General features: G+C 29.8%; 1 protein-coding gene across 1 annotated transcript; it reads right to left on the bottom strand.

Annotated features, from left to right (window-relative positions):
- Positions 1-3,478: 3,478 nt before the first annotated feature.
- LOC132938015 (uncharacterized) lies at positions 3,479-15,312 on the bottom strand. Its single transcript, XM_061005021.1, has 9 exons — positions 15,291-15,312; positions 14,334-14,467; positions 13,384-13,533; positions 12,249-12,315; positions 12,000-12,166; positions 11,784-11,895; positions 11,474-11,688; positions 3,924-4,092; positions 3,479-3,558 (listed from the first exon to the last, which is right to left on the bottom strand). The coding sequence occupies exons 1-9, from the start codon at positions 15,310-15,312 to the stop codon at positions 3,479-3,481; spliced, it is 1,116 nt and encodes a 371-aa protein (XP_060861004.1).
- Positions 15,313-24,385: the final 9,073 nt, after the last annotated feature.

Genomic DNA, 24,385 nt, shown 5'->3' with positions numbered 1-24,385 from the left:
AAATGGCTATTTGTAACTTAATACTATTAATTGGTTTAACAAAAAAAGGCTTCACACTACTAAAAAACTTAACAATTAAAACATTTTCATGATCATTCCTACAAATGTTTTCAACTTAACAAATCTGAAGTTGATTGTCTTAAATAAAACCAATATAACAATTAACAATGGATTTTTATCAATTTTAAAATCATCTATCATAATACATTTAAACTGTGGCCCAGTACATTGATCAATAAGAGGCCCTTTATTGTGTGGCTTTCTAAATTCTATCTTTAGTTTGGTACTAGAATCTTTAAATTCAGAAAATGTCAAATATTCATTGTAACACCTTTTAACCTGCTCTAGAAGTTTTTAAAATTTCCGAACCATTTTTTAAAAACTGTAAAAAGTTTCCAAAGGGAAAACAAGAGCATTTGTCGAGAGCACCATATTGTGCATAATCATCTACAATATACAACAACCTATGAACATTGTGCGATATAAAGTGTTTCCCGTATAATTTCCCAAATTTATCAACAAAATATATTAACAATTTTTCACAAAAATATTTTTCAATGTTTGATGTTAAGAGAATTCTAAAACAAATATGTAAACATATAAAATAGGAATAACACTCTTCGTTAAGCATACCTTGCAACACCATATGCCCAATAAAAAAGAAATAATCTATACTCTGTGGCCTTCCATCTAGGTACTTCATTTAGACCCCTCGGAAGTCTTGAAAAATCTGAAATAGTAAAAGATTATTGGAAATAGCTAGTACTTTTATAGTTTGTAAACAAACTGACAAAGGTTATTTTTTTATACTGCCCATCCACAATAAAGTCAGTTTTTTCATAACTCCCAAGCACACAAGATATATGTATTCTAATTGAAAATTAAAAATGAGGTATTTCAGTAATTAATGAAACTGAATTAGTTTTGTGGTATTCATCATTTGAGCGATTCAAAAAATTGGAATGTGTTCTTTTTTCAAAATTAATTCCAGACGGAAAGCATACCCTATTTTCCAAAGATACACCCTCAATAGTACATCTTGAACAAGAAAAAACTACTCCTAGCTGGAACATCACAGCAAAAGCCACTTAACAACCACACATTTCTTACCAAAATCAGTTATCAAGCCATTTTTTGATAAATCTTTAAGTTCATCTACCATATCTTTTAAAAATATGTTGAAATCTTTGGGTTTTTCTTTTCTCCAGTAAACATCAATCAGAAATGTACAGGAATAACTAGATTGATATTGAACTTGTCCAACAATTGGCCAAAATGTACTGCTTTAGCTTTTTGTTAGGGGAAGACCATCAATACCAATAAATATTTTTATTTCTTGACAATCATTATAACTTTTAACTTTTTTCAAGGAATTTAAGCCATTGGAAATGCCAAAGTGATGGTATATTCCTAGTGAAACAGAATTCGCATTATTGCAAGACAAATTAGTTTTTAAAATAGTTGTAGCATCTGAAGAAAAACTAACAAAACACTTATGAGATTTTAGAATTTTGAATAATGCAGACAAATCGCTATTAGTAATATTATTCGTGCTTCAATTGTATTACTAATAAGACAGTTGGTTGGGTTGGGATTTTCCTGCATTTACTCAAATTCATCACCTGTTTGAACCCTAGATGTGCGAAGTGGTTGATCTAAACTATATAAATTATCAACAAATTCTAGTTCCTCTAAAAATCTACAGCGCTTGGTAAATTTATTTACAAGACAATTAGACATAGTTATGAAAAAAAAACTTTAATCTTATAGAAACAAAAAATTATTATGTAACTTACGCAAAAAGAGAAACTACCAATACCTTTGAATTAGTCTTAACTAATATGATTGTAACAACAATAAATGTATCTAGAACACCAAAAAGTAAGGTTAAATTAGCAATCATCAATTTTAAGTTTCAACACTTCTTAAAATATAAATTAATAAAAGTATTTAAGTAAAATGTTAAATACCTACCTACTATAATAGGTATTAGGTAGGTATATTTATTTTTGTCATTAACTAAATTATCTATAATAGCCTATTCTAGCCCTGTTTTAATGTTCTGAAATTAAGAAATAATAAAATATATAATTATTACTAGAACTCAGGAACTAAAGCCCTAAACACCTAAAAACAGAAAATAGGTACTAATATAGTAATGTACTATTATATTATATATTTTATAAAGTAGTACTTTAACTGTTCTGGGGCATTAGCGCCTTTTCCACCTGGATGCTTCGCCTTTGCAATCATGAGCGGAAAAATCTAAATAAATAGAAATAAAACTATGGTGTCTAAGGCGCATGCGCATACATTAGCTGGGTCTCGAATATGACATAAAAAACTCAAAAAATGCATTTAAATTATATTAATAATAGCTTAACAATTTTGTAATCACATGTATCATTCTTGAATAAAATGACTGGATTGACTTTCCAGATTTCACTATGTAAAGTGCTGCATCAATTACAAATAGTAATACCTTGCCATATTCAATATCTCCTGGCCACAATAAAGATAGAGAATTTTTCAACATTTTAGCAACAGTAGAATGGTTCGCTTTTTCTAATACCTCACAGTTTAAAAGAAATGTTTTTCCAGGAACCGATTTCTAAAGTACCTACTATGAAGTTTGCAACAAAACGTCCTTCTGCGTCGGTTAATTCCTCCAAAGAAACCCAATCTTTTTTATCTGCTACATGTTTAATTATTGTATTCATGGCATTATTGTAACATTTACTTACATAATTTTTTCTTCTTGACGATCTATCAGGAATTGGTTTATTGCTATACTTCTCTAAAAAATCTTTTAATATTGGATTTTGAGAACCTCCCTCAAAATAAAGCACTGTAGGTAATCCTTGCATACTGACATTAGAATGTAGAAACTTATAATTTATAAATATGAAATTATAGATACATATTAATAATAAAACATAAGTTCTCAACAAAAGAAACCTTAAGAATTAAGATAATGTGTTTAAAATTATATTAGGATAGTAGAATAGTTAAACAAATCAAAACAAAACCATATTATTTAAGAAATATACGTCATACTAAATTTAATTTGAAAAATTCAAGCATTTATACTTATTAAATATACATTAAAAATTATATATTCTACTCAAATGCGAAATATAAATCAACTGCACAATAATACTAAATAGCCAATTTTTAATTGGTTATAAATAATAAAAAAAAATATTTTTGTAAATTAAAAAAATTATTGTTTAACATTATTGGTGTACATAAATATATTATAATATACATATTATGAACAATCTATTTTAGATTTAAATAAGTATCTGCGGATTCTGATCAATTGTATATTAGTTGATATTTCAAAAACTGGATACAAATATAAATATTAGAATTAGTAGTATGTCCATACAATAATTACCACTAAGTATCCTTAAACATTATGAAAACAAAATAAATTTAGTTGACTAATAAGTGGTTTAGTACACGGGTGTGTCCACTAGGCGTGAAAATCAAATTGCCAAAAATATTTGATTGCTGCAATACAACATTCCATCTTGGCTGCCTTTTTTTTTGATCCTTTAAAATATAAAATAAAATATGTAGAAATAACTGTTAGAATAAATAAACAATATTTACTGTAATTTATTTATGTTGTTTTATGTTATTTTTTATGTTTTTATACGAACACACTTTTTTTGGCAAAACTAAAACTAATATTAAGTTTTTTTTTTATTATTGATAAGTCAAGCTAACCTCTATATCGAAATATTGACTGATACTTATATTAATTTTTATATTATATTGTTAAGTGATTATATAAAAAATCATATATTATACTATCACTAGTCAATTTATTTTATATGGAATTTCTAAGTCTATTTTCAATTAAAAATAACCACATCGAGTAAAATAGTAATATAATATTGTTATAAAAATATTACCTTGTCCAGTGAATGGAATGTTGTCTATTTCACATTTCACTTGGTAAGCTGATGGCGTTTTTGAACTAATAATAGTTTCAATAAATTTGACACCGGGCTTCATTTGATTTAATAACTGTACTGGATTGTATTTTTTTGGGTCTTCAGAAAACTTTTTCATACCATTAGCCTAAAATAAAAGGGCATAAGTTATAACTTACAAAATTATAATATAGTGCGGAGTACATGTGTAAATTGACTAAAAAATCAAAAGTAATACAAAATATGAATAACTAATGACCTTGAGTTTGTATTGAAGATCATGTAAATCAACTTCAGCATGGAAATCAAATTGCCAAAAATATTTGATTGCTGCGATACAACATTCCATCTTTGCTGCTTTTTTTTTTAATCCTGTAAAATAAAAAATAAATGTAGAAATAACTGTTAGAATAATTATAAGAAAATCCACTTAAGTAATGTAAGTTACTATCCTTGCTTTCAATGATGATTGTTTTTACTTTCAAAAATAACTAAACAGTTTTACAAATTATATTATATTCGTTTTATTACATACTTTTTACTTAAGAGGCGTGCAGTACACAATTAGACGACAATACAATATACAATATAATATTATGTATATAACCTAATAAAATAATATTAATAATGATAATGATAATAATACTATCACAGCTCAGCTGTCCCTCGGATTAATATATAGGTAAATAACTATTTATTTATACATAATATAACTAACTAGCAACTGAATACATCATAAATCATAATACACAATCAAATACAATATAATAATACATAAACATTTGTGCATAGTAACATCATAAATTCAAATAATTATTAATTTATTCTTCTAACCCAATGTCTCAAATTATCAGAACTAATTACACCCTCATAAGGCACTTGAGTGTGTTGAAACCCCTCTATATCCTTGACTATAAACCTATCATTTGGTAGAAATTTATGTATCACATATGGATCTTTAAACTTTTGTATTAATTTTTTGTTTATACCTACATTAATATCTATGTTTTTAATCATAACAAAGTGTCCTTTCTTATACAAGGTAGGTTTTTTTATGTTTTTGATCAAAGTATTTTTTATTAGACCATTGATTTTTTAATATATGTTCTGCCGGTTCTCTCCTTATATCCTCCAAATACCTTTCCTCGTACAACTCTAACAATAATCTTTTTAACTCATTCTCAATTGTACTACCTTGATAAACACCAAACAACAATTTAGATGGAGGTTCAGCCATAGATGCACATTACATATTACTTAATGCATACTTCACCTCATCAAGTACTATTTCCCATTTATTTAATGCTACAGTTTTTTTTTTTTGACAAAATTGCAGTTATACACTAGTACATTATTTTTATAGATTTTTTCAGTCTACTTCTGTTTCAGCTTTAGGCGAATATAATGCCAGAATAATTGGCATTTGTACCAAATTACTCTTCAACAGTTTAAAGACCTGCAACTCCTCTCCATACTTAAACTGAGCTCCTTTTCTTAATAACGCATACAAGGGTGCTGCTAAAATAGAGAAGTTTTCGATAAACCTTCTGAAGTAACTAACTAGTCCTACGAAACTGTGCACCCTGGCTATTGATTTAGGAATTGAAAACTGTGTCACCATTGAAACATTTCCCGGATCAGGTCTCACTCCATCCTTACTCACCACATAGCCCAAATATGTTATCCTCGATTGAAGAAAAAAACATTTATCTTCCCTTAGTTCTAGTAAATTTTTATTACATGCTATTAATACCAATTCTATAATCCCTAAATATTCTTCTTTAATTTCTGTTGGTATCAAAAAATCATCAAGGTATACTAAAAACCTCCCAGCTCTTATTAAGTCCCTAAATACAGTTTCAATAAACCGCATAAACGTTGAGGGACTATAATAATAACCAAACCATAATCGCACATACTCATACTGACCTGAACCTAACCTGTCAGAGGGACGCGACCGCGTCACAAAGGCGTGAAGTAGCCGCCCTCGAGAAATATGGCTAAATGTGTAACAACCCCCGAGTGAATGGTCTTATACTCCCCGTCACACAGTGGTTTACAATAATCATACTGACCTAAAAATGCTGAAAATGAAAGATATTTGTACAATTGCTCTGATACTCTAACATGAAAATATGCATTTTTTAAATACAACTTGGTAAAGAATACCTCTGCCCTTAACTTGTCCAGTATATCATCTATATGAGGAATCGGATAGTGCTTTTTCTCCACTATTTTATTCAACTCTCTCAAATCAGCACCCATACAATATGTATTATCTTTCTTTTTCGCCAATACTATGAGAGAACAACATTCGGACTTTAATTAATACCCTGATCTAATAAATCACAAATTATTTCCTTCACCGAATCCCTCTCCACATATCACAATCTTCGAGATTAGTAATTAAAAGGAGTATGGTCTTTCAAAATTATGCTGACCTCATAGTCTATTTCAGGGGCATCTAGTTTTAAAGCTTTTTTGTAACAATTATTAAACACTTCCATCAGCTTACGTTTATCAATAAATGGCACCTCAACTACATTTAATTCAACATCATCTCCAAACTCATACTCGATTAACCCTAGATTACACAGAAAGTCATTATCGTTACTTATTTCATGTTTTGTATTTATTGTCATCATACCAGTTTCACCAAACCAAATATCCATTTCTTTAATAAAATCTCTACCCAAAATACACTCAGATGACATGGTGTGATCATCTATAACATTAAATACTTGTTTCTTACTTATAGTGTAATCAACCAATAATACTGTAGTATTAGTGACTGTCTCAATATTCAATTGTGATCCATTAAAACCCGAAGTGAAAATATCTTTCTTAAAAGGTTGTCCGTTACTAGTTTCACCAATATGAGACTTAATCAAAGAAATAGGACTACCGCTATCTATTATTGCATCGATAATACAATTATCTTTGCACACTTGTATACTTACCCTTACATAATATGCTGGCCCCAATAATCTAATTTCTCTAGATGATCCGGTATACTTTTGCTCCCGTTCTGGACAAGCACAGACCGTTGATGGATTGTTGAACTGCAATTATACCATGCTCCTTTTGGTCTGGTTGGAATTCGACAACTTGATGCGATGTGCGCTCTGGACCCACAGTTAAAACATATGCGACTCATTGCCATCCAACACCCTTTTGGCTCATTCCACTTGCACTTTCTGCTTTTTGCTTAGAACCTTCCACCTTGGCCATCGGCTTTTCATTTAAACTTGAAAAAAAAGGTTTACTCTGAAATGGTCCATTCCTCAGTTCTACTATACGTAAGTAGTTCATGATATCAAACAATAATTCATCTTCACCATTATGTGTACGACTTAACAAATGCTGGAATAACTCCTTTGACTCTAAAAAATGTTCTTTTGTATCAAAGAAATCCAGCTTAAGATCTCGGCACAACCAAATTGTCTTGTGGTAGTAATCCAAAATACTTTTATTCCTGTATTGCACACGAGCTGTCAACGCTTTTCATCAGCTGCCAACGTCAACGTTTCTTACAAACGTCGACTTTAATTGTTGATCAAATTCATGACACAAATTTCTGACCAACATACCATTGTCGTGCTGGACCATCTACGTTCACTCTTGGAGACTCCAACTTGAGTGCTTCGGACCAACGATATAATTTTGCCACTCCACACAGTGTACTCAACCAATCAGCAGCTTCATGTGGTTTACACTTTCCGTTGAATGTTGGTAACGTTTTAGATATATCGGGTGGAACGTACACCTCAGGTTGGTTACCCTTCAGCACTAACATGCTCATCAGTATCTCATTCTGCTTGATGAATGTTTGCACCAAGAGCTCAATCAGGCCTTTCTTACCGTTGTCCAGGCCGAGGATCACTATCCTGATCTCCTGATCAGTGTACTTAGTCCCATCGTCGACCTGTCTCTCCGAATCAATTGAGTTATTCATCACTTATATTTAATCGAATCTCACTTCTAATGTAGGAAAAGCCACTTAATTAATATAAGCTACTATTCTTGCTTTCAATGATGATGGTTTTTACTTTAAAAAATAACCAAGCAGTTGTCTTACAAATAATATACTCGTTTTTTTACATAATTTTTACTTAAGAGACGTACAAGTTGTATGGTACAACTCACGCTCACACGATATTACAATATACAATATAATATTAGGAAAATAACCCAATAAAATAATAATAATAACCATGATAATAATAATAATACTACCACAGAATAAATAAACAATATTTATTCTAATTTATTTATGTGATTTTATTTAATTTTTTATGTTTATATACAAATAAACTTTTTGGCCAAATTAAAACTAGTAATGGTTTTTTTTTTATTATTGATTTGTCAAGCTAAACTCTACATCCAAGGTATTGACTGAAAATTATATTCATTTTTGTTTAATATTGTAAAGTGATTATATTATAAAAAAATCATAAAATATCATACATTCACTTACCAGTTTATATTAAAGAGGATTTTTAAATCTATTTTCAATTAAAAATAGAATAATAAAGAAAAATAATATTGTTACAAAAACATTACCTTCTCCAGTGAATGGAATGTTGTCTATTTCACATTTCACTTGGTAAACTGATTGCGTATTTGAACTAATAATAGTTTCAATAAATATGACACCGGGCTTCATTTGATTTAATAAATGTACTGGATTGTAGTTTTTTGGGTCTTCGGGAAACTTTCTCATAGCGTTAGCCTAAAATTAAAGTGCGTAAATTATAATTTACAAAAACATAATATAGTGCGGAGTACATGTGTAAATGAACTTAAAAATCAAAATTAATACAAAATATGAATAACAAATGACCTTGAGTTTGTATTGAAGATCATGTAAATCAACTTCAGCATGGAAATCAAATTGCCAAAAATATTTGATTGCTGCGATACAACATTCCATCTTTGCTGCCTTTTTTTTTAATCCTATAAAATAAAAAATAAATGTAGAAATAACTGTTAGAATAAATAAACAATATTTACTATAATTTATTTATGTTATCTTATGTTATTTTTTATGTTTTTATACGAATACACTTTTTTGGCTAAACTTAAACTAATATTAAGTTTTTTTTTATTATTAATAAGTCAAGCTAACCTCTATATCGAAATATTGACTGATACTTATATTAATTTTTGTTTTATATTATAAAGTGATTATCTCATAAAAAATCATATATCATACATTCACTTATCAGTTTATATTAAAGGGAATTTCTAAACCGATTTTCAATTAAAAATAAGTACATCGAGTAAAATAGTAATATTATATTGTTATAAAAATATTACCTTGTCCAGTGAATGGAATGTTGTCTATTTCACATTTCACTTGGTAAACTGATGGCGTATTTGAACTAATAATAGTTTCAATAAATATGAGACCGGGCTTCATATGATTTAATAACCGTACTGGATTGTATTTTTTTGGGTCTTCAGGAAACTTTTTCATACCATTAGCCTAAAATAAAAGGGCATAAGTTATAACTTACAAAACTATAATACAGTGCGGAGTACATGTGTAAATCAACTAAAAAATCAAAAGTAACACAAACTATGAATAACAAATGACCTTGATTTTGTATTGTAATTATTCTTTCGTCGTGTAAAAAAGGGAAGAAGATTGTACATATTACATATTTTTGTTCAATTTCCAACCTCAACAGTTTTAGTAAATGCATAGTTACCTACTATTTTTTATCGCTGTCTAGATTCCCAACCAACCAGTATCAACAACTTATATTGACAAATTAACAAAATACAATGAATTTTTATTTCGGCTTATTATATATTTTATTTTGTGCTATAATCTTTTGAATTGTAACTATATAATTTAAAAGCTATTCCTTTATACAAAAATGTGTGCGTATGTATCAGAATAATGAATAATGAAATTTAACTAATACAGAAGAAACTTGATAAATTGTCACTGCCGGGACCTGAACTAAGATGGTTATCTGAATAGACGGTTAACAGAAAATTAGTCATAAATGTACATATTTTCATGAAAAAATAATACAAACATACATACTGTACAAAACAATCCGTCATCCTCTTTTGTTTCTTCTAGGCTTGGGCTTTTTGAGTAGAAATTTTCCGTATTAAACAGAGAAGTAAGACCTGCGTTGCATATGCTGTTTTTTTAAGTATGATGGATAACAGAGTGTGACGGTTAAAATAGTGACTATTAATCAAGTTTCTACTGTAATTATTTTATTTAATTATAATTGATATCATAAAATCAAATTTATAAATATAATATACCTTATGCCAAAATAATATATAGGGAATTGTATTCCGTTTATTTGTGTTTGTAAGTTGTTGACATTAGTTGGCCGTTATGTTTCTCATTGACCATGGCCATGTGTACCATGGTCAAGAGTCTTGACACAGCGCTTCCTTATTGTCTATTTAAGTAATATCAACTTTAAATTTAAAATAATATATTTTAAGGCACCAATAATTACCATTATTGATTTAGTAATATAAAATATTTTATAGAGTATACAGAATATCACATTTACTATTTTTATCAAATAAGCATATTCCTTGGTAAAATTAGAAGAGGTAGAGTAGTGTATACACTTGTATATCTATGTATCAAGTTATTAAAAAGTATTGTGAAAAAAAATATTGGTTTTTTATTAAATAAATAACCCAGCGTTGCCCGGGAAAAAAATTGTCATTAATTAACTCCTTTTGGGTGTAATTTTCTGTGCATGTAGAAGTAAAATCATATTATATCTTAATTTCTAGCCATCTCGCGTTGAGTTGCCTGTGAGTCTCGCTTATAGTTATGCGAACAGTATATTATTATCAGGTAAACAATCTACCTGCGTAAGATTGTGGACACAGCGAGGTGAGAGATAAAATATAGCTTATAGATTTGTAGTTGAAAAATGTGTTTTTACAGTGTGCCTAAAATAGTATTGTAGTCATAGTTGATCATCCCAAGATTTTTAGGAGTATTTAATATTTATATATTAATATATTTTTGGTGTTATTTTATTTTATTTTTACGGACAAATCGGCGTAATTTTAGCTTTGTGAAATAATTTGCATATAATATAACCTGCAACTAAAGGCAACCATTAATAAACAAAAAAAGTTTTAATTTCCACCATGAATCTTATGATCCCTGTTTGACCACCTCTTTAAAACACGAATATTAGAAAATCTATAAAAATATCTTTTAACCCCTGTAAGGTTGAATTTTGAAAAATCCTTTCTTAGGGGTTTTTTGCATCATAAATGAAAATACTGACTAAATTTCTTACTCCTAGCTTTAGCGGTTCCGGCTAATCTATGATGAGTCACTCAGGACAAGTCATTATATATATAAAAAAAATATAGATTATAAAATGGATTCCACCAAGTTGACTGATTAAAAGTTCTAATGTTAACATAGGTTAAACTCCTTTCAATTCTACCAAATTCAAAATTGATCAATTTGTATTTACTACTGTTAATTTAGAATAAACTGTAAATAAATAATTATTCACCTTTATCTTTGGTGGTGATTTTATTACATTTGGCTGTGCTTCTTGTAAATTAATAGCTTTCGAAACATGCTGTAGTTTCCATTGATGTATTAAATTATACATAGCTAATGAAGCAAAAAGTAGCAATGGGAAATCCTCATGTTCTTTAGGTTTTTGTACAGTACCATTTTCTCCATCTTCAATCTCTATTTGCATGTGAGATTCTTCTTTTCTTTCTAATAAAGTATAAGACAGTATTTATATATTTATGTATATGTATATACTTTATGATCAATATTAAAAGATAATTAGTTCATTAATTTTAACCTACCAGATCGCTCACTTATTTGTTTAGCCAACATAATGCGCAAGAAATTTTCACATGCCTTTTGTTTGGCCTGAGTCTTGGAAATGTGATTTGCAGTAGACATTTGACCATCAATCTACATTGTTTTTTTAAAGTATAAATTATAAATTATTACAATATTGTGCAAGATATAAAATCTAGCCTTCTAATTCAATTATTATACCCCAATATTTATCTTACCTCAAGTGTAGCAGTGTAACCCGTAACATTATTTTTTATTGAGTGCTCTTGTAATTGAATTGGTACATCATTGAGCAACTCAGAAATAATCATTAGTGGATTTTTGTGAGATACTATACGACGCATTTGAGCATTCAGATGATTGTTTGGTTCTTCCTTATTATTTTCTAACATAAAAAATTAACTTATAAATTTGAAATAATGAGTTCATACAAATGACAATAACTTTATTTAAAAGGAATTGCATACTTTGTATACTGTATACATCTGACTTCTCGCTAATTGATCTTTCATCTTCAAGTCTTATCCGTTTATTCTATATAGAGAATGAGACAAAATATCAATTTTTATAATATAGCAAAGAAGTATTTTCAGTTAGCACAAGACACATATACTTAAGCAAATAATACAACAAAATAGTTTAGCATAAACAATAATAATAATAATAACAATAATGAAAATTAACTATAATTATCATCATTATTATTACAGTGTTTCATCTGCCAAGGTATATGTAGATACCAAAAAAGCTATGACACAATCTATCACAAATGATGACAAAATATCATTGACTTGGACCGTAAATAAACACAAATTTATGTGTATATAGAATCCTACTTGTCATATGATTTGGTAAATAAAATTCAATTAATTATTGGGTGTTATTATTACATATAATTTTAATTTTAAATACATAAATGTAATTAGTATTTACTATAAAAAATTTAATATCACTCAAGGCAATGGTAAATAAATTTGTTAATACATTTTCAGGGTTAGCTATAATAGTGCTTTGATGTATATTATATATATAAATATGAGTATGTGACTGTAACGATTGTCGTCATTGACATCATACATTACTCCCTACGTTGAGCATGGCTAATATGTTGAGTGTTAGTAATGGCAAATGTGGTCACGCAATATATATTATGCTGCCTAGGGTGTCATGTTAATGACCGACCAGGACTCCTGGCAGTCTGTAGTTTTATAGTTGAGAGTCAATAGTTGATAATGGAAGTTGATGGATGACAGAAACCTGACGAGGACCTGCGGACGACCGGCTCAACCGACATTGGATATCATTACCCACGACACACTACGGCCTGATTGGTAACCCTCATTTATAGGTATTATAAAGTTGTAATAATATGTTGTAGTATTAATAATAACAGATACCTATATATATACATATTGCAAAATATTATATGTACGAAAGGTAACCCTGATCCCTAGTAATAATATTACACTCCAAGGTTGAGTCCACGAGACCTCGTAAATATAAACAGATCGACACACAAGCTGCATACGAGGCGATAGGTGAAGAACAAACGTTTCATGGCCATTGCAATCGTTAAATATAAAAATTTTGCTATATAGATACCTCAAAATCGTTTACTGGAGACATTTGAGTAATTGAGGCTGTTAGTATTTGAGTTTGAACAACTGGTTTAGGACATGTTGATTGTGATGGTATATCATGCAAGGGCATGGCATGTTTTTGAATTTGATTTTTCATTGGAGTAGTTATTTTCTAAATTTAAAAACAATTATAGTTACTATATTAAATACAATAAAATAAATAATATTAATATTATTATCATCATAATCATTTTTGAGGCAACAGAACAAAAAGCTAATTATTAATAAATAGTGGTTAACCTAGTATAAATTATTATATTAATAAAAACTTTATACATTTAATATCAATAAGTATTTAGAATATTTAAGTTAAATTACCTATTATTTAAATAAATAAAAAAATAATATCGCAGTTTTTGGTAGACTCAATTACTAAGAAATAGGCAATAGAAGAAGCAGCTTAATCAAATTACAGGTACCAGTTGGTTAGGTACTAAAAACTCCTTTACTAAAACATGCCTCAAAATAAATAAATTAAAAACTATCAATAATATTATGTTTAGGTACTGTTTATCTCTTGAATTATTTTTATCAAGGAGAAAATTTGTTTTATCATTAAAATTTGATTTACTGATGTGGATATTCTTTGTTAGGTATACATTTATTTCAATAATTACAATTATTCAGAAATTGCAAAACAACTACACTCAATGAATAACACACGAGCTTTACAAATAATAATCTTATACATTTAACATTTGACCATTTACTTATTTTAGAACTAATGTGATCAATATTAAGTAAGTAAAAATAGGCACATTAAAATTTTTTAAAAAGTACATACATCTTAACAAGACTAGTATTGTATGTATAATGTATACCACAAAGTACTAGGCGAGTATTTAGTATTAAATAGGTAATAAAATAAATATTAATGATATTACAACAATGAAACTAATTTTTAAAGCTTACTGGTGTTATACAATTTTCCACATTAGACATTGTTTGCTGTTGCTGTTGTTGTAAGTGTAACTGCTGCAGTTGGTATTGTGTTTGTCTGAAAGTTTCAATCCTTCTAATATACTGATTACCGTGACTACCGCCACATAAAAAATAACAATAATAAGTTAGGAAGTATTACAATTAAATTAAATCATCATAATTATTTAGTAGGTATATTATATTTGCATAATTTCTGCCAATTTCTGTACAAATTATAGAAAAAGAATTTTTAAATCATATGATATGTCAGCAATTATTATAGTGTATATACAATTATTATTATCATACTTATTTTACTCAGCTGTAATTAATAAATTACTTATTACTTTATTACTTCGATGACATTTTTATGGAAGAAGGCCTAATATATATTATTTGAATACACAATTGGATATACAAAAATACAATATTAAGTAATTTTTACTTCAAAATATTAACATTGTCATTGATTGACATTTAACATAATAATATTGCATTAGGTTTGCAAACAGGGGAGGTTATTTTTATTGTATAAGAATTTGGTCAATGACTACCGTCATTCATTCAAGCTTGAAAATATTAAAAAGCATTTCTACTTATAGAGAAAATATTATAAGAAATTATAGTATTAGTTTATTATTTAAAATGAAAAATGTTGGATGACTTTATATAATTTTTTTTTATTTAACATTTATAAGTTGTAAACACATAGTTAGATATCAAAGATTTTTTACTTCACATTTTAGCACAGATGCTGAGGAGCATACAATATAATCAAGACATTTTTAATGCATGAACTAACGATTACATTTGGGACTAGTAACAACAATATTGTAGGTTTGATGCGGTCACGACCCCCTGGCCTCTATAACAAAGGAGGGTGACTGTTCCTACGGTAGCAAAATATAAAAAAAAAGTATGTAACAAAAATCGATTTTCAGTACCTACTAGAACTTTTAGTGTTGTACATGACTGATTTTCCCACAATGATATTACTTATAAACGAAAGTATTCCAAGCTGTCGACGCAGACCACTTTTTCCAGAAGATTGAGACCTCGATACCTCTGACTGAAAAATATACACTCGTACTAAATAGTGGCGACCAGAGAGTGGATTTATACTAATCTGTGGACTGGACTACTGAACGAACGTCGAATTGGATCAACAGCGATTATTATCCAGTCGACTTCCGAATAACAAACTTCAAGAGCGACGATACTATAGTATAGTACACTACTACAGTCTACAACCGTGGCAAATAGCGTGGGCGTTGTAAACAAATAAAATATGGCTGTGCAGTTCCGTACTTAAGTGTAAACAAAAAAATTAAAATAATCGTTATCAACACCTAATAGCGTACCGTATACGTAGCCAGCATAGATAATATAAGAATGGATAGGACATGCCTATACCAGTTTCATATGGGGCCGTGTGATTTTTTGGGGAAGAGAGAAAGACGATATGGGGCTTTTTTAAGGTTATGTCCAAAAACTGTTTACAATATTTGTCAATTTCAAATTTGTATTTTGATTGTTGTGCCTGAAAATGAAAATTGGAATACTCAAATTACTCTAAACTTTGCGTACATAATTAATTGTAATTAGAATATAGAATAATATAGATCGTTAATTATTACTAATTTACCATTAATGTTGATTATTATCATTTAACAATTATCATATCAATATTGGCAACCAGACGGTAAATAAAAACGGTTTATATAACTTTCATGGATGAAAAATATCATATCAATTTGGCTTGGAATAAACAACAAATTACATTTATCACTGGCCGTCGAATCTAAAAATGTTTAATATATTATATTATATTATACAAATATAATTTCACAACTGAGCAAGGCCGTATCTCAGGAGGTCCAGACTCCGGAGGGGTCTGGACATACTTCGCCCCCGAAATTTTTTCAATATGTCTTATTTTTAACCGAATATCAAAACATAAATTCAATAAAATAACAATATACATGTTTTGGACCCCTCCCCCCCCCTGAAAATAATGTCTCTATTTGGCCTTGCAACTGAGTATAATATAATGAATACAGCAAACTATCTTACATATAACAATTCATTATTTGAATAATTAAGAATGGTAATAAATCATGATTCGTTTTTGTTTATATTCGATGTCCATAAAATTGAAATCTTTATCTCATATAAATATTGATGAAGTTATATTGTGAAATTCAAAACAAATTACTACCTATCATAACAATATAATGCATATTTAATATACACATAAAATTAATACTAATGACTGAAATGTTGTATCCAAGCAGATTTATTTTGTTCTAAGTACATATTATAATATATATGTATTTGGTATAATCGTATAAATAAAATCAAAAATAATTGAGTTTTATATTGTACCATAGAATTGTGTATTATTTATAGCATATAAAGATATCGATTGTGTAAATTGCGATACTGCAAGTCTCTCGCATTTACCGCCGTGAAGTTGGCCCTTACACTTTTTCAAAAAAAGTTTTGCACAGTGCCAATATTTTGCAAGTAATTAGCAAGAATTTGCAAGTCCAATCCCAGAATTTGCAAGTCAAAAATAAAGGAGTTATAAGGGGTGGAACCGAGGAAGGGCTAACTTCACGCAGCCCTGACATGTTGTCAGAAACTTTCAAAACTGGTGTCAAAACACTCGTTATAATTAGCAAGAATTTGCAAGTCCACTCCCGAAATTTGCAAGTCAAAATTCCTACCCCTACGATTTTTCAAAGTATTTTTCCCAGCCCTGACATGTTGTCAGAAACTTTCAAAACTGGTGTCAAAACACTCGTTATAATTAGCAAGAATTTGCAAGTCCACTCCCGAAATTTGCAATTCGAAAATCTCACCCCTACGATTTTTCAAAGTTTTCCACCCCAGCCCTGACTTGTTGTCAGAAACTTTCAAAACTGGTGTCAAAACACTCGTTATAATTAGCAAGAATTTGCAAGTCCACTCCCGAAATTTGCAAGTCGAAAATCTCACCCCTACGATTTTTCAAAGTTTTCCACCCCAGCCCTGACTTGTTGTCAGAAACTTTCAAAACTGGTGTCAAAACACTCGTTATAATTAGCAAGAATTTGCAAGTCCACTCCCGAAATTTGCAAGTCAAAAATCTCACCCCTACGATTTTTCAAAGTTTTCCACCCCAGCCCTGACTTGTTGTCAGAAACTTTCAAAACTGGTGTCAAAACACTCGTTATAATTAGCAAGAATTTGCAAGTCCATTCCCGAAATTTGCAAGTCAAAATTCCTACCCCTACGATTTTTCAAAGTATTTTTCCCAGCCCTGACATGTTGTCAGAAACTTTCAAAACTGGTGTCAAAACACTCGTTATAATTAGCAAGAATTTGCAAGTCCACTCCCGAAATTTGCAAGTCAAAATTCCTACCCCTACGATTTTTCAAAGTTTTCCACCCCAGCCCTGACTTGTTGTCAGAAACTTTCAAAACTGGTGTCAAAACACTCGTTATAATTAGCAAGAATTTGCAAGTCCACTCCCGAAATTTGCAAGTCAAAATTATACTTTAACATATTATACTACATAATTATGGCATTTACTATAGCTTACTTATGCTAAAATAATTAAATGTAAAAAATAATTTAAAATGAAATAATTTAAATTACAATGTAAATCATTTAAGAATTTATTATAGGTTGTTTAAGATAAATATTATAAGATATAATTAGCAAGAATTTGCAAGTCCACTCCCGAAATTTGCAAGTCGAAAATCTCACCCCTACGATTTTTCAAAGTTTTCCACCCCAGCCCTGACTTGTTGTCAGAAACTTTCAAAACTGGTGTCAAAACACTCGTTATAATTAGCAAGAATTTGCAAGTCCATTCCCGAAATTTGCAAGTCAAAATTCCTACCCCTATGATTTTTCAAAGTTTTCCACCCCAGCCCTGACTTGTTGTCAGAAACTTTCAAAACTGGTGTCAAAACACTCGTTATAATTAGCAAGAATTTGCAAGTCCACTCCCGAAATTTGCAAGTCGAAAATCTCACCCCTACGATTTTTCAAAGTTTTCCACCCCAGCCCTGACTTGTTGTCAGAAACTTTCAAAACTAGTGTCAAAACACTCGTTATAATTAGCAAGAATTTGCAAGTCCATTCCCGAAATTTGCAAGTCAAAATTCCTACCCCTACGATTTTTCAAAGTATTTTTCCCAGCCCTGACATGTTGTCAGAAACTTTCAAAACTGGTGTCAAAACACTCGTTATAATTAGCAAGAATTTGCAAGTCCACTCCCGAAATTTGCAAGTCAAAATTCCTACCCCTACGATTTTTCAAAGTTTTCCACCCCAGCCCTGACTTGTTGTCAGAAACTTTCAAAACTGGTGTCAAAACACTCGTTATAATTAGCAAGAATTTGCAAGTCCACTCCCGAAATTTGCAAGTCAAAATTATACTTTAACATATTATACTACATAATTATGGCATTTACTATAGCTTACTTATGCTAAAATAATTAAATGTAAAAAATAATTTAAAATGAAATAATTTAAATTACAATGTAAATCATTTAAGAATTTATTATAGGTTGTTTAAGATAAATATTATAAGATATAATTAGCAAGAATTTGCAAGTCCACTCCCGAAATTTGCAAGTCAAAAATCTCACCCCTACGATTTTTCAAAGTTTTCCACCCCAGCCCTGACTTGTTGTCAGAAACTTTCAAAACTGGTGTCAAAACACTCGTTATAATTAGCAAGAATTTGCAAGTCCACTCCCGAAATTTGCAAGTCAAAATTCCTACCCCTACGATTTTTCAAAGTTTTCCACCCCAGCCCTGACTTGTTGTCAGAAACTTTCAAAACTGGTGTCAAAACACTCGTTATAATTAGCAAGAATTTGCAAGTCCACTCCCGAAATTTGCAAGTCGAAAATCTCACCCCTACGATTTTTCAAAGTTTTCCACCCCAGCCCTGACTTGTTGTCAGAAATTTTCAAAACTGGTGTCAAAACACTCGTTATAATTAGCAAGAATTTGCAAGTCCACTCCCGAAATTAGCAAGTCGAAAATCTCACCCCTACGATTTTTCAAAGTTTTCCACCCCAGCCCTGACTTGTTGTCAGAAACTTTCAAAACTGGTGTCAAAACACTCGTTATAATTAGCAAGAATTTGCAAGTCCACTCCCGAAATTTGCAAGTCAAAATTCCTACCCCTACGATTTTTCAAAGTTTTCCACCCCAGCCCTGACTTGTTGTCAGAAACTTTCAAAACTGGTGTCAAAACACAATAATTTATAACCCTTTAGTCCTCAAAAATATTATAACAAAATAAAAAACCCTCACATAATAAATTATAGAATGAAATAGAATATATCAAGTGCGTTTTTACAATGTAAAAGCAACAACTTAAATGTACTAGACCGTATTTAAACATTTATCGCCCCAGGGCAACAGAAGTTTTTTTTTATTAAATTTCTTTATTAACAATAAAATATAAAGTAAGCAATATATAGGTAAGGTCTGATTCCACCAAAAAGTTAAGGATGAACATTGAACAACTCACATTTAAAAAAGAAGCGGCCAAGTGCGAGTCGGACTCGAACACGAAGGGTTCCGTAGCACCAAGTAACGTAAATATTAAGTCGTTTAGTTCGGCCGGCACGAACTTTGGCCCCACCACCAGGTCCAGCAGAAGTCTTATACCAAGTCTCAGTCCATTATGGCATTATAGCCCATCTTAGTCTATCTTAGCCTGTGATTAAGATTACATTTTTAAATATATACATGACAAAATATATATATATTATATTATATTATATATATTACTATTATTATTATTATTTACTTGTCTACTTATTCACTTATTAAAAAAAACTACTTACTAGATCTCGTTCAAACCTATTTTCGGTGGAAGTTTGCATGGTAATGTACATCATATATTTTTCTTAGTATTATCATTCTCTTATTTTAGAAGTTATAGGGGGGGGGGGGGGGGAAAGACACAAATTTTACCACTTTTGAAGTGACTATCGCGCAAACAATTTAGTTTAAAAAAAAAGATATTAAAAACATCAATATCATTTTTGAAGACCTATCCATAGATACCCCCCACGTATGGGTTGGATGAAAACAAATTATTGAGTTTCAGTATGGGCAACCCCTAAAATGTATTTTTTTTTCTGAAAATCTTAATGCGGTTCATAGAATACATCTACTTACCAAGTTTTAACTTTTAACAGTATAGCTCTCATAGTTTCGAAGAAAAGTGGCAGTGACACCATGACGGACAGACAGACAGACATGACGAATCTATAAGGGTTCCGTTTTTTGCTACGGAACCCTAAAAAAACAGAATTTCAAACTTAATAATAAGATTTTGAAGATTTTTTAACCATAACTTCCAAAGAAAATTTAACCAACTTTTTTTAAAAGTGCCATTATTATGCTTATAAAAACAAACATTTTAAAAAACAAAATTCATAAAAATCGCTTTGGAGCTAAATAAACTGGTATGGTTTCAATAATTCATATTTTCATGTATTACTTATCTCTTAAATCTCTAGAAAAACAAGTGTTAAATAAACATTATAATTTATAATATTACATTTGACATATTAAAAATGAATACATTGATATCTTTATAAGCATTTAATTTTTTTTTCTTATTATCAAAATAAATTACTGTACATATTAATTAAACAGCTATCAAACTGAAACTCATAACTATGTTAATACCAATGTTACAAACCTAATGATTCTAAGTAATTATTTGTGGTGGGCTAGTTTTGAAAGTGTCTGACAACAAGTCAGGGCTGGGGTGGAATACTTTGAAAAATCGTAGGGGTGAGATTTTCGACTTGCAAATTTCGGGAGTGGACTTGCAAATTCTTGCTAATTATATCTTATAATATTTATCTTAAACAACCTATAATAAATTCTTAAATGATTTACATTGTAATTTAAATTATTTCATTTTAAATTATTTTTTACATTTAATTATTTTAGCATAAGTAAGCTATAGTAAATGCCATAATTATGTAGTATAATATGTTAAAGTATAATTTTGACTTGCAAATTTCGGGAATGGACTTGCAAATTCTTGCTAATTATAACGAGTGTTTTGACACCAGTTTTGAAAGTTTCTGACAACAAGTCAGGGCTGGGGTGGAAAACTTTGAAAAATCGTAGGGGTGAGATTTTCGACTTGCAAATTTCGGGAGTGGACTTGCCAATTCTTGCTAATTATAACGAGTGTTTTGACACCAGTTTTGAAAGTTTCTGACAACAAGTCGGGGCTGGGGTGGAAAACTTTGAAAAATCGTAGGGGTGAGATTTTCGACTTGCAAATTTCGGGAGTGGACTTGCAAATTCTTGCTAATTATAACGAGTGTTTTGACACCAGTTTTGAAAGTTTCTGACAACATTTCAGGGCTGGGAAAAATACTTTGAAAAATCGTAGGGGTAGGAATTTTGACTTGCAAATTTCGGGAATGGACTTGCAAATTCTTGCTAATTATAACGAGTGTTTTGACACCAGTTTTGAAAGTTTCTGACAACAAGTCAGGGCTGCGTGAAGTTAGCCCTTCCTCGGTTCCACCCCTTATAACTCCTTTATTTTTGACTTGCAAATTCTGGGATTGGACTTGCAAATTCTTGCTAATTACTTGCAAAATATTGGCACTGTGCAAAACTTTTTTTGAAAAAGTGTAAGGGCCAACTTCACGGACGTCTCGCATTTAACAAAAAAATAAATATATTTCTGACATAATATATAATGAAGTACATTAAACTATTAATATAATTCACAGACCCCGTTTACTTAAGTTTAATTTATATTTTTACACTAACCATGATCAACATCTCAAAAAAGTAATAATATTTTAATTTATAATAAATAATTATGTATATAACATTTTATGTATAATATAGGTTAGTTCTTAACCTTTTTTGAATGTCTGAACACTTAATATTATATAAGATTTTAAAATAAAATAAAACAGTATTTATATAAGAGTAGGATTAAAAAGAGATTTCTGGAACCTCAACCTGCTGGCTCAACCCTATACCTGATGGCTCAACCCGTGTACACCTCTGCTCAACCCATGGTTGCACTTCTGCTCAACCCACGGGTTGAGTCAATCTATCACATACGTATACGACATTCCCCCGCCACCCCGCTCTTCCTCTTCGCCCACCATCTATCACACACTTATACGATATTGCCACCGCCGCTCATCCATATCAATTAGCCGCCGCCGCGTGAGGAAAATAATTTAAAAATTTATTTACCGGACCGGGATTCGAACCCGACATACACAAAATTATATATTTATGACACACAATATTATGAATTTGTGTAACTAATAGGTATACTGACTAAGGAGAATAGAGGATATCCACTCTGAGGGTCTTAGACGTCATCTTTGAACATATAGTTTGGTCACTAAATGCAAAAATTATACTATCAATTATGATATTTTTCCCCATTTTTTATTAAAATATTGTGATGTTTCCATAATATGCTTTATTGCAATTTTGATATTTTTACTTATTTTAGCACATAGCTGTCTGTGTGTAAATACAGAAATATTGCTAAAATAAGTAAAAATATCAAAATTGCAAATAATAATACTCGCAAATATAATATACCTAAGCTATGTTCTATTATACTATGTGACTGTATCGTAGTCATACATAATCGTAGTGTGTATTGTGATCTGAGGTGTATAGTGAACTGCTTTAATAATCCATGGTGTGTGTTGGTCATAGCCCTTGCAATTATTTGTTTGTTTTAATATTAATGTATCGATCAGCAGTTAATCGTACATAAGGTAGAGTTCGTATTATATACATAAGTTTTATGAAACATATAAATAAATTATATTATTATATTTATAATTGTTACAACTTGTTTTTAAATATCACGGTTGTTTTTATTTTACACAAAAATTATAATATTAAAATAAATGTAGTAGGTATATTGTAACGTCTCCTCTTCACCTGGTCTTACCCGTTCAGGTGTCGTTCTGTATATATTAACGAGGTCTCGGAGACTCGACCTAGGTGTGTGATATTATTTCTAGGGATCAGGGTTACCTTATGTGAAGCAAGTACTCAACGTAATATATATATATGTATATCTGAATATTAATGTATTATTATTATCTACTACAAGTTACAACATCGAAAGTATACTTATAAATTATAACTCCAGGCTACCGATCGGGCCATGGTGTGTCGGGGGTGCCGATGTCCAAATGTGGGTTGAGCTGGTCGTCCGCAGGTCCTTTTCAGGTCGTTGTCAGCCCTCGAGTTCCACTATCGACCACCGACTATGACTCTTCATTCTTGACCATCCAACTATCAACCACCGACTATAGTCTATCGACTACCTCACTGTAGACTCTATCATAACTAACTCACGCCAGGCGTCCCGGTCGGTTATTTACACGATGTGAGCTAAACATCGCATCAGCATAATATATATTTCATACATATATACACATTTGTCATTACTAACACTAAGCATATTAGCCGTTAATTGTTTTTATATTTTTAATTTTAATTTACATTGTTTAAATTTTATATTTTGTTTTAAACTGATTTTAATATTATTACATTTTTAACAGTTTCTTAAAAAATGTGATATTAGTAACAAAAAGTTCCTTGTTATTTAATTGTTTTTATATTTTTAATTTTAATTTACATTGTTTAAATTTTATATTTTGTTTTAAACTGCTTTTAATATTATTACATTTTTAACAGTTTCTTAAAATGTATATATTTATTTTTATCATTATAATAACTGTTAATATAGATTAGTGTATAATAAGATAAAGATAAGTGATACAAAAATGCAATACAATTGAGATATAATAATTTGATTATATTCTTATAATATAATACTGATATTATACATAATTAATACAGATGGTATTATTTTTACAATAAATGTTCAAAATATTGTACGTATCTATCTCTTAAATAATAATTATTATTATTATTAATGTGTATGTTATTTGGAACATTATTTACAAAGTTTATGGCTTCTTCAATTTCTATTGGT

This window comes from Metopolophium dirhodum, chromosome 1 (genome assembly GCF_019925205.1).
Source record: "Metopolophium dirhodum isolate CAU chromosome 1, ASM1992520v1, whole genome shotgun sequence".
In the NCBI taxonomy this organism is placed as follows: domain Eukaryota; kingdom Metazoa; phylum Arthropoda; class Insecta; order Hemiptera; family Aphididae; genus Metopolophium; species Metopolophium dirhodum.
Note: the sequence above shows the minus strand (reverse complement) of the source record. Positions and strands in the feature narration are given on the sequence as shown.